The 12,395-nt window shown below is 53.8% G+C and overlaps 1 protein-coding gene across 1 annotated transcript in view; it reads right to left on the bottom strand.

The window, feature by feature from the left end:
• Positions 1 to 10,739: 10,739 nt before the first annotated feature.
• Positions 10,740 to 12,395, bottom strand: part of LOC116640108 (TRIO and F-actin-binding protein-like) — a 15,236-nt gene continuing 13,580 nt past the window's right edge. Inside the window, exon 8 of the mRNA XM_032416914.1 lies at positions 10,740 to 12,375. Within this exon, the coding sequence (XP_032272805.1) occupies positions 10,899 to 12,375 (1,477 nt within the window). The 3' untranslated portion in view covers positions 10,740 to 10,898. The remainder of the gene's footprint in view (positions 12,376 to 12,395) is intronic.

Genomic DNA, 12,395 nt, shown 5'->3' with positions numbered 1-12,395 from the left:
AGGTCATGATCCCAGGGTCCTAGGATCGATCCCCGCATCGGGCTCCTGGCTCAGCGGGCAGCCTGCTTCTCCCTCTCCCTCTGCCTCTCCCCCTGCTCATGCTCTCTCTCTCTCTCTCTATCTCTGTGTCTCGAATGAATAAATAAAAAAATCTTAAAAAAAAAAAAAGAGCGTGTTAACTCATTCACACTACAGGGTGTTTGATTGATAGGGCTCTTGGGGCTCAGCACCTTTGGAGACGTGCACTTCGCCACCCTAAAGTCAAACCACAGGGGGCCAGTAAGGAGAGGTGTGCAGACCCCCGACGTGTGTTCACCTGCATGGGGTTTTCAGATTATTTTGCGTTAGGTTCCAATGTTAAAGGAACAAGAGATTAACATTTAACCGCCGATTTCCAGTTTCTCTTGCAATACCTAAAGATGTGGGAACTCTGGGCCCATCTCCCCCATGGCAACAACCCGTCTGGCACCAAGAGGTCACACAAGCGCTCCCATCTGCCTTCCCCTCCCCCCTTTATGAAAGGAATGAATCACACAGACTTCTGCAGCCACCCCTGGCAGAGCCCCCAAATGTGCCCCCTTTGCAGTCATCCTTGTTGGGAGACAAGCCCCAGCAAAGCAGAGGCATTTGCCCAAAGTCCCCCAGCAGCTTACTGGCAGAGAGGTAGGACAGAGTCCAGGTGTCCCCACTCTTCAGAATCCAGAGATCATCTGGCAGTGGGACATCAGGCATCAAATCACAGGCCCAGGAAGGCTTCGGGGGAAGGACTGCTCCCCACCTTCTCACCACATTCCCCCAGCACAGCCCCGGCCACTGGACCAGGAGCTGCATGCGCTCCAATTTACTTCTGGCCTACACCCAGGCATGCAGAAGGTGCTGGCTAAGTGTACGTGAATAAAGGAATGAATGGATGGATGGATGGATGAAGGAACGAGCGAGCGAACGAGACAGTCATCAGCTCTGTCCAATCCAGGTTGCCTGGGGCTGCACTGAGAGGTTTCCATGTTGGTGGAGATTATAGGGGGACCCCTATATTGCTATTTCTTCTTTGTTCACAAAACTCTGGCCCCAGGAAATATGAAGAAATAACCCAGAAAAAAGAGGAAGAGCAAAGTTGCCAGAGCCCCTGTGAGAGCAAGAAGCGCCTTCAGTGACCAGTCCTCTGTCCCCTCCCATGTCACAGACGGGAAGATGGGCCGCCAAGCAATGAGAATCCTGCTGCCACTGTGGGAGGCCACGTGGGGAATCAGGACAGAGCCAGGAAGCAACATCCAGGCAGCAGAGGGACTGCGGGATGGGGGTCCCGAGCCCCAGGTTCTAGTTGGAGGTCAGTCGCTGCCTGGCTGCGTGACCTGGGATGACTCGTTTCCTCATCTGCACAGTGAGGGGCAGAACCCGCCCCCCGCCCAGCTCTGATTAGCGGCAGGGCCAGACCGGGGGTTCCAGGCTGCCAGACAGATGCATCCCCCCCTCCCACCACCACCAATCGGCTTCTCAGGCGGAGCACGGCAACAGCGGAACAAGAGCAGGATGAAGAAAGAACAGCCGCAAGCAGCCTGTCTCCTTCTCCCTGCCTCCCGCTGCCGCAGGCTGTCAGCGCTGACCTCACCTCTCTGGAGGCCGAGGGTGATGAGAACAGTCTGTTTGGCAGGTTGTGGGGAGGGGTGGGGCGCAGCAATGTGCTCCAGCTGCAGCCAGGCCTCCCAGCAGCCTCACTGGGTCCCACCCCCTGCACACATCTCTCCCGCCCCGGACCCTGGAGACCATCCAGGCTCAGCTGATGGCAGCACCTCCTGGCTCCAGCTCTTGGAATCTCTACCGCTTCTCCCTGCCTGGCCGGCCCTCCAGAACCAGAAGGGCCTTGCCTTCAGACACCATCGGGGTCAAACTGCCATTTGCCCAGAAAAGGGGAGTGACTTTCCAGGACGTTCTAGCAAGTTAAAAGCAGAGCCCTGGGCTTCTGACCCCAGGATCGTTTACCTGCCCAGGTGCCCAGGCCCGAAAGTAGCTCTGCTGCCCAGCTCCTCGGGAGCCCCTCCTCTCGAGGCCCTACCATGCACACAGATGACGCCATGGAAGAGCCAACCCTGGTCTGGATGACCCTAGAGCTCATCAGAGGACCTCAGCCCACCTCCAATCTGATTTCCCTTCCCTTCACCTCCCTATGTTCCCACACCCACGACCCAACTACCGAGTCTGCCTGCTTCTGGTCGGTCAGTGAGTCTTGGCCTTTGCTTGGTTCTGACTCCTCAGGCTCCTCTGATTGGAACTGGAGATAAGAAAGAACACAGCTTAGCTCAGGTTATTCCCCAGGTTCCATTCATGTATCTACCTTCTTATCCATCCGTTGATCATTCATCCATCCAACATCCATCTAGCATCCAATATCAATAGATCCATGTATTATCCATCCAACCAACCAATGTCTACCCTGCATTATCCACTCACTAACCTATTCAATATCCATTATCCCACTCATACATCCATCCTCTATCCATCCATCCTACATCAATGTAGCCTTTCTCAACCCATCCAACATCCATCCATCCACCATCCATCCATCTATCCATCATTCTACTCATCCTTCCAACATTCATTCACCACCCATCATCCATATTCCACATTTACCCTTCCACCCACCACCCATCCATATTCTACTCATCCATCCATCAGTTCATCATCCCATCTTTCATCTAAGCAACATCATCTATCCAACACCCATTATCTATTCCACCATCACCCACCTAACTTTCCCCCCAACATCTTTTTATCATTTATCGTATTTACCTATTTATCTGTCCATCACCCATATTGTCCATCATTCATCCATCATCTACCCACTGACCCACCCATCCTCCATTTGTTTCTTGCATGCATTCAAGCATTCATGGATTCACTGATCAATCATCCATTGAGCTGAGCTCCTCTTTTGTGTCACGTCCTGGGCCAGGAGCCAGAAATGCAGAGATAAAGTAGGTGCAGCTCCCACCCCCAGGGGGCTCCTCTTTCTTAGGGGGGAAATGACAACTTTCTTATGGGGGAAATGACAGAACTACCGAGCCTGGAAGGGAATCATTTCCAACGTAGGGATAGGGTGAGTATTCAGGGAAGATATCTCAGAACAGGGCACCTGGTCTAAGACTTGAACGATGAACAAGTGTTCGGTGAGTGAAGAGGGAAGGGAAGAGCATCCTAAGCAATGGGAAAGGCACGTGCAAAGGTAGGGAGATGTGCCCACAGAGCTCTGCAGCCAGCTCCGCGGAGTAGAGAGCAAATCTGGGGTGGAAGGAAGGGTAGCGGGAAGCCATGCCAAGGATTTGCATAGAGGGTGACCAACTGATGCCCCAGCAACCTGGTAAATGCCTCTTCGGTGTCATTCGTGAAATGCCCTTAAGCACCTGGTGCTCTCACCCCTCCCTAGTGGCCATGGCTGACTTCCCAGGGACTCCGGAGCCTCACCAGGGAGCAAGTGCTGGGGAAGATTCTTTCCGGTAGACCAGGCCAGGCAGCAGTGTCCCAGCATCCACTGGGCCATAGCACCCCTCCTCCCTGAGCTGCCTGTGGTCCATATGCCTCCCTGACAAATGTGACAGCTTCTTGGGCAGGAGCTCCAAATTCCCCAATCCCCCTCTGGCCAGGAGGGCGGGACCAAGTTGGTTCATCCCTGCATCTCTGGTGCGTATGCACTGAGTTAATTGGAGAGTAAGTAGATAAAAGCCTCAGGGAAATACAGGGGAAGGGGCTCCCCAGTCGGACCCTGTGCTCAGAGGTTTCACAACATGGCAGTTAAAAGCTGGGGCTTTGGAGTTGAAGCTTTGATCTGATTTCTCACAACTTATGCATGTGTGACCCCCGGCAAATGCCAGACGTGGCTGAGCCTTCTATCAGGCTGAGGCATATGTGGCAAAGGATGGGAGGCACCAGGCTCAGAACCCGGTATAGTGTTGTCCAGGAGGGAGGCAGCATCGGGCTGGACATCAAGGAAGTGAGGGCGTTTGGATGAACAAGCAGGAGCCTCCAAATCACCCCAGCGGAGCCTATGAGGGAAGCAGCTGGTCCCATTTTACAGGGCAAGAGAGGCTGGGTGCCCCAAAGTGCATGCTACATTCCCAGTGAGCTGAGGCTAGCTTGCCCTGCTCTGGCCTCCAGGACCCTCCCCAGCCACCAGCTTCAGGTAGATGCTCCGGGCAGCACCAGAGTACCACTGACTCCGTGACCCTACCCCTGGGGCGAAGGAGACAGGGAAGGGACCTGGTGAGCTCCTACTCCGTGCCAGGCACTGGGCTTGCCTTGCACACGGGCCCTCATTTAAATAGCCTGGCTTAGCAGCCCGCTCAACCCAACGAGCATTTGTGCAACCTCTTCTCTGTGCCTAAGGGGAGCTGGTAGGGGCCAGAAAGGGCTAAGTGAAGCTGTCCTGACTTTGAGGAACTTCGAATGGGGCAGGGGGGAGGGGACTTGACCACACTGGTTGCGGTCCAAGCCAGGGTCAGGTAGGAACCACCAGAGGCCACAGGAAGAGGACCTGCACAGCCGGGAAGGGGGTATGCCCTGGGCAGAGCACCTTGCTTGAAGCCCCGGGGTGGTCTGCGCTGAGCCGTCCCACGGGATCCCTCACCCCCACCCCAGCCCTCACTAGCTGTGTGATCTCAAGTAGCTTAACCTCTCTGTGCCTCAGGTTCCTGATCTGTGAATACACAGTGTCTTTCTCATCAGGTTGCTGTGGAGATTAAAGGAGGAAAATACCCAGAAATACCCAAACCAGGGCTTAGCGGGTAGTAAATGCTGGTCATCAAAAAGTGTGGGTCGTTATCACTGCTGCCCAGTTGGGTGGTTGGGAAAGTGTTGGTCAGGAGGGAGGATTAGGGCTGAGCCTTGGAGGGCGTGCAGGAGCCGAAGGGAGGCCTTTCTAAGGATCCTTGTCTGGGTGGGGCGGCTTTTCAGGCTGTCCCTTGCACGTGAGACAGACTTACCTCCCAGTCTGGCAAGCTGGGACCCTCTGCAGGGCTCCTGCTTCCCAGCGGGCCCAACTCCTCCAGACCAGCCTTAGCTGAGGTCTCTGGTCCACTCGTCACTTTGGTCTTTGGCCACTGGGTGGCGGTGCAGGCAGGGCTGGGCGGCTGGGCGGAGCTCTGGGGCCAGTGCCCAGCGCTCTGTCCATTGACCAGGGTGGACTCCTCCCAGCTGTCAGGCTGGCCCTGTCGCTCTAGCTCTGGGGCACCATTTGTGCCTGGGGAACACACCTCTGGCCCTGAAGCCGGGGCCGGGGTACCCCAGTGTCCTGCTGGGTCCTTGCGGGACAGCTGGGCCTGCAGGAGCTCGAGGAGGCCTTCCCAGTCCAACCTGGGAAGGTGGGAGGTGAGCGTCGACTCCTCCGTGCGGGCCCAGGCCCCCTCTCTGGGTGCCCCGAGAAGGCCCACGAGGTCCCTCCCGTCGAGCTCGCATCGCCTCTCAGGGCTGGGCAGGTGTGGGCACGTTCCCTCAGCCCCCCAGCCCATGGTGGTGGGGGTCTCAGGCCTCTGGGATTTCAAGAACTCTGCTGGGCCTATCCTGGAGTTCTCTGGGGGGCTCCTAGGCTGGTGAGCACTGGGCAGGTCCTGCAGGCTGCCCCAACCTCTCTGAGCTGACCTGTCGGGGGACTCCCACAACCCATTACTGAGGGGCTCCTCCCAGGCCTCTGCCTGCGCCCTGTGGCCAGTGGGGCCAGCCAGCTGCCCCCAGCTCTCCTCGGACTCCCTGAGAGGGCCCCTCCAAGTTCCCTCTGGGGCTTTGGCAACCCCCTGGTGGGGCTCCCCAAGTCCTTGCCAGCCCCCCAGGCCTGGGCCCTCCTGCAGGCTGCCGCACCCTCTCTCCAGATGTCTGTGAGGGCCCTGGGTTCCTGGAGGCTCCTCTGGACTCTGCCACCCCCCCAGAGGCTGTCTTGGGCCCGCCCGGCCACTTTCCAAAGGTCTCTCTGTCCGCCGCTCCCTCTCAGGGGTCCTGGCTGATGTCCTTGGGGGCAGCGAGGACCCCTGGAGCTGCTGGTCCCCTTCAGGCCGCCTCTCGGGGCTCCTGGGATGAGGGGGCTCTGCTTGGCTCCTCTGGGCCGGTTCTGCCTGCTTCGCAAGGGGCTTGGTTACCTGAGGATGAGGTGAGGGGGTGGGTGAGGCTCCAGGACCCTGACTGGGTGGTCTCTCTCTAGGACAGAGATTGGCTTTTGCCAGGCCTGGGGAGAGGCAGGCTGTCTTCACAGCAGCCTGGATGACAACAAGCCACAAAGTACCTAGGGTCCCTGATTTCCCTCCCTGGCGGTGGGGGGCGGGGGTCAGCTCTTCCCTTTCACCCAGTCTCCTCACTTTCAGAAAGAGATCTTTAAAACGCTGCTTACTTTCCTGCCCCCCCCCCCCCCCGCCAAGATATTGATTCCAACCTGCGCTATCAGGTGCCGGAACTTCCACCACCAATACCCCACTCCACTGGGTCGGGCCTTGCTCTCTAAGAGTTTCTTTAAAAATACGAATGGCCACCCTGGAAGACATAGCCCTTAAAGCCGGAATGATGCATCTGGGGCTCTCCCTGAAAGCTTTTCAAGATAGCAGGTGCCTAATGAAGGAGAGTGACAACACGGAAGGGCTATCTACAAAGGACTAATGTGGGGTCCTTCTCAATTTTGCCCAGAGCTGCTGGCTCTTTGGGAGGGGGGAAGCTGGACGCCCATGATTGGGGCTCGGACCCTTTCATAAAGGACCTCCCTTCCCAAGACTGCTGCCTGGCACCTGGGGAAGGGGAGAAGCAGTGGCCCACCTCTCGGGGCTGCAGGGGCCCAGGGCAGACTGGCAGTGCTCACCTCCCTGCTGAGGGCAGGGCTGGACTGTCTTCGGAGAAGTTGGTTCTGACCTTGGCTGGGCCGCTGCGACCGCCCCTCGTCCCGGGCCTGGAAAGCCCCCGGTGCCTCGGACTTCCTATGAGCAAATGCAGCCGCCCCTCTGAGGGCCCTTGGGGCTGTCCCACTCCCAGCATCCCGGTTCCTCTACTCCCGCCCCAATGGGAGGAGATGTGGGAGACTGGGGGGCCCTCCATGAGCTTGTTGAAGGGCCCTAAGTAATGGATGATCCTCTCAGGTTCTCAGTTTCCCCTTCTGAAAAATGAGGATGGTCGACCACTCTAATCTGTCTACCTCAGGGGGCAATGAAGTGGGAAAAAGGGTAAGCACAGGATGGGGGGCTTAGCCTTGGCCTTGACTGCCTCCTGTCTCACTCAGTACTTCCTGTTTCTGACCACCACTCCACGAGTAGCCCACCACTCACCCCTAGACAAAGGTTAGACTGGACCTTGCGGGAATTAAGATTTATTGAGCACCTACTGTGTACCAGGCACTGGGCACACGTGATCGTAACAGCACACATTTATTGAGCACTTCCTATGTTCCAGGTGCCAAGCACTTGACCATCCCACTTTCTCTCACGCACCCCATGAGGTGGGGAGGGGAGATGCAGAGAGTTATGTACCCCCATATCCCATTCTTTCTGCCCTTTTCCTGCCTCATGGTGAGTTTGGGATTTCCCAGGCCCATCTTTCCTCCCCCTCGGTAACTAAGAGGGTTCCAGCACTTAGCCTTGAACACTCCAGGCCATCCTAGCTGTCAGTAAAAGAGCTCTGAGCAAGATCAGAAGGAAGAAAGATCCTCTACATTTCCAGAAAGGCCAATGTAAACTGTTCACGTAAATGTCACTTCTAAGACACCTGGACTCCAGGCATTGTTGCCACATCCAACAGAGATAACCTGTAAGCTGTAAAAAGTCCCTAGTTCCAGTTCATTGTCTTGCTTAACAATGGGTAGCTGTGGTTGTTAATATTTAACATGACATCTCTGTTGAAAGGTAGCAACCAGACAGAATCTGGGCACACCTCTCCCATCCCGTATGTAAGGGCATCAAAACCCAAGACTCAACAGCTCCACTGGATGTTTATTTCAACAGGTCTGACTTCATCTAAATGGACAAAGGGAGCTGGGTCTCTAATGGCTGGACTGAACTGAGGGAGGCCTGAAAGAGACGACCCGGTGCCAAGCCCCAACTGAGCCAGCCAAAAGGGAAGAGGGATCTCTGCTCACCAGACCTGTGCTCTGCCTTCAGCCTGCCTCTCCCTTGGGAACTACACTGAAACTCCACAGAGGCTTTGGAGAGTAAAAGAATTATGAGTTTGGGCTTTGTTGCTGTTGTCTATGGCTTTTGCCAATGTCATTAGAATCCGACCCATAGAGTGCCTGGGTGGCTCAGTTGGTTAAGCATCTGACTTCGGCTCAGGTCATGATCTTGGGGTCCAGGGATCAAGCCCCGCATCAGGCTCTGCGCTCAGTGGGGAGTCTGCTTCTGCCTCTCCCTCTGCCTCTCCCCCTGCTCATGCTTGTTCTCTATCTCAAATAAATAAATAAAATCTTAAAAAAAAAAAACACCAGACCCATAAAGTAAGTCGAGTTTTTGTAGACTCACAGGAAGCCAAAGTTCTCTACCCCAGAGTTACTGTTTCTGAGTTTAAGTGCTGCCTGATCATTTTAATCTATCTGAGACGAGGAGGGTTCCTTGCTCTGTTAGATCTGAGGCCTCAGGGGGAGTTTTCCCCAGAACCAGGTGTTGGGGGCTCCACATAGTGAAAGCTCCAAATGACTAGGTTGGGGAGGATAACAGAGAAAACTACTCCTGGCTGCTGGCTCCTAGGCATCTAGAGGGGGAAGAATGAGGCTATCAAGCCAAAATGCCTAATGCTTTAATGGGATAGCCCTTTAAGAGAAATTTTCCAGGCTCAGTTAGACTATGCTTGGACAGAGTAGATGCTCAATAAATACATGTTGAATGAATATATGGAAGAAAATAAAAGCATGGCCCTCTAGCCACCCACTCGTAACTTTCAGTCTGTCCCTTACAGATATTTAAATAGTTTTAAAATTTCATCTTCAGACGACAAATGTTTTTCTATTTGGAAAAAGTGCCATACAAGAGAAAATAACTTACGTACTCAGTAGAGTTATAAAGTCTTGATTAATAGTAAATAGTCTACTTCACCAAAATGTAGACTTTAAATATATACAATTTTTTGTCTATCAATTATACTGCAATAAAGCTTTGAAAAGGTAAACAACTTCAAAGAGAGTAAAATAAAATGAATAGAAGTATCTATGGAAAAATAATTAAACGGTTAACAAGAGTATAAGCATATTCCTGACTTCTATTATAAACCTTTTCTCTCTCTCAAAGTTATCACCGTAAGGAAAAAAAGAAAAAGAAGAAAATATAACTCTGGTATAAAGACCTTTAGTGTCCCTGCTGAATTATCAGATAAAATCAAAGGTATGCAAACTGATACTGGACCAAAAATAGTAATAAAAAAGGCCAAAGACAAGGGGGTTTTTAGGGCAGTTAAATACTCTGCATGATAGCATAATGGTGGATACGTGCCATTATATGTTTGTCCAAACCCACAGAATGTACACCATCAGAAGGGAGCCCTGTTGTAAACTATGGACGGTGGGTAATAATGCCATGTCAATGTAGGTTCACAGTTTGTAACAAATGCTCCACTCTGGTGGGGGCTGTTGTAGTGGGGGGAGACTGTGTGTATAGGGCGGCTGAATGGGAAATCTCTGTACTTTCCGTTCAATTTTGCTATGAACCTAAAACTGCCCTAGAAAAATTAAAATGTGTGTTTTTTGTTTGTTTAAAGACCAAAGATAGAATTACAATAATGATGGAGACCCCAGGGGTTGTCACCTGGGTAGTAAATGGATAAAACTTACCGGAGAAGGAAATCTGAAGAGTAAGAGATAAGGTTTCTCAAGTAGATTCAAATCTAAGAGAAAATACTGCCCCAAGGAAAACAAAGAATTCTGGAATGCAAAATACTACCCGCTCCCGGGGTGATGGAAAGTTTCTCAAATTAGGTTGTGGGTGGCTATACAACTCTATCTCAGTAAATACACTGTAATGTATTGAACTATACACTGTAAGTTTTGAGACTTCCAGACCTACTTTTTTGGGTTCTTTTAACCTTAACTAATGGTATTCCAGCCCCGGTCCTTGAAAACTCTGGGGCTGGAACTGCTGGAGAAAGAAATCTCGGCCAGATCAGGAGGAAATGTTTTCCCTCCCCGAGCTGTGCCAAAGCAGACGCTCTGGGTCATAAACTACCTGTGCGGCCCTGCTGACCAAAGAGACTTGCGGGATACTTGGACTGGACTTCCGGCATTGTTGCCATGTCCCAGGACAGTGACATTTAACTTCTACAAAATTTGTAATTCTATAAGTTCTCTTATTTAAAATACGTGGCTTTGGCCATTCATTTTAAACTGACATCTCTGTTTTCTGAAATTCAAGGGGACCCGTGAGTTTTCTTGGTTAAAGTAGAAGAGAAAAAAAAAAAAAAGAAAGAAAAGAATTTGAAAAAATTTTTTAAAAAGCAGAAAAGAATCATAGGTACTTTCTTTTCCCTCAGGTAAGAGGGAAAAAATAAATAAATAAACCTGTGATTCTGGATCAAAGAAAGGGTTTGAGAGTTTAACCTTATTTAATGTACTAACATTCTCCCCATTTCACAGATGAGGAAACTGAGGCTCAGGGAGGTTAAATCACTTTAGCAGGTCACACAGTCTGGGGAGTGGGTTTGACCCAAGATTTGAACCCAGCCCGCCTGATCCTGGTCTTTGCTCTTAACCACTAGGCTACACACAGTATCACTCGGTTGTCCAAAAAAACCTCCTAAAATGTGGAAACAGAGATGAAGTGACTCGCCCAAGGTCACACAGCCAGTCAGTGGCAGGGTGGGGGTCTGAACCCTTTCCATCTGCCAACCTAAGCCTGTGAACCTTCCACCTGTCCTGCAGCCGAGTCTCCTCCCCAGCCCACCTAGCTGGCCCCGCCCTGAGCTCACCTGCGCTCTTGCCCGAAGAGGCGCTCCACCTCCGCACGGCCAGGGCTGCGGGTGCGGCCCCCGTTGCTGCACTGGGGCCCTGGCTCCCTCTGCGCCAGCCTCTTGGGCGGGGGCAGGTCAGCCAGCACGGTGTACTCCTCCCTCTCCAAGTTGTGCCTGGTCTCCCCAGGGACTGCTGAGCCCCGGGAGCCCCCTGAGCTGCCTGGCGGAGGTGAGGGTGCCAGGAGCGCTAGGTCACTGGGGGGGTGGCGGGGTGGGGAGGAGGCTCTAGGTGCATCCCGGTGCCCGATGCACACTTGGGGGGGCAGCATTGGGGAGCCATGCCGAGAGTCAGTGGAGGGGGCCAGGCTCTCCATACTAGTCCCTGGGGGATCTTGAAAGAAGAGGGAGGGCTCAGGGGCCTGGCGTGGTGGGGACGAGAAGGAGGGTGCATCCCGGTGCCCAATGCACACGGGGGTGGGCATGTGGGGGTGCTCGTGCAGAGAGTCTGTGGAGGGGACAAGGCTCTCAGTGCTGGCCCTGGGAAGATCCTGGAATAACAGGGAGGGCTCTGGGAGCTGGCGCGGTGGGGAGGAGGCCCTGGGTGCATCACGGTACCCAATACACACAGGTGGGGGGAACTGAGGAGGGTCATGCTGGGGGGACTGAGTCTCAGCATCTGATGTGTCTGGGAGGAAGGGGAAGGGGTCAAACTGGGTGTGGCGGGGGGGTGAGGAAGCCCGGGGGGCATCCCGGTGTCCAATGCACACGGCTGGAGGTATATAGGGGGGGTTGTGGTGGGGCGATTCACTCTCAGGTGCATGGGGGTCTGGGAAGAAGGGGAAGGGGTCATGTTGCAAATAGCGAGGAGGTGAGGAAGCTCGAGGGGCATCCCGATGCCCGATACACACAGAACATGGAGGCTGGGAGGGCTCAGAAGAGGTCTGGGGTGCCCCGCGGGTAGCAGGGAACAGAGGTGAAGAAGTCCGGGAGGCGCTGTGGGGGCCGGGGTTATGGGAGGAGGAAGCGGCCGGAGATGGTGAGTTGTGTCGAGTAGATCCGGAGGAGGAGAGAGGTGGGTCGCGCAGAGTTGGCCTAGTAGGAGATGAGGTCTGAGGAGTCCTGTCCCCTTGGGTTGGCCGAAGGGCAATGGAGGCCCAGGGAACCTCACTTTGCTTGGAGCGAGATGGGGAAGAGGTTCGGGGCCCTTCAGTCTGGGTTGGGCGGAGAGGAAAGGAGGCCCAGGGAATATCTTTGTTAATACGATGGGGAGAAGAATTCCTGGGATTGTCCCGTTGTGTGCAGCATCGAGGGGAGGAAGTTCTAGGGTTGTTCCGTAGAGAGGAAGACTGTGGATTGTCTCGTTGAGTATAAGAGGTTCTAGGGTTATTCCATTGCGTACAAGAGGTTTTAGGGTTGTCCCGTTGGGTAGAAGAGGTTCTGGGGATGTTCTGTTGAATACAAGAAGCTCTGGGATTGTCCCGTTGGGTGGTTCTGTTGGGAGAGGGGGCTCT

The sequence above is a fragment of the Phoca vitulina genome, unplaced genomic scaffold (genome assembly GCF_004348235.1).
Source record: "Phoca vitulina isolate PV1807 unplaced genomic scaffold, GSC_HSeal_1.0 scaffold19, whole genome shotgun sequence".
NCBI lineage: Eukaryota > Metazoa > Chordata > Mammalia > Carnivora > Phocidae > Phoca > Phoca vitulina.
Note: the sequence above shows the minus strand (reverse complement) of the source record. Positions and strands in the feature narration are given on the sequence as shown.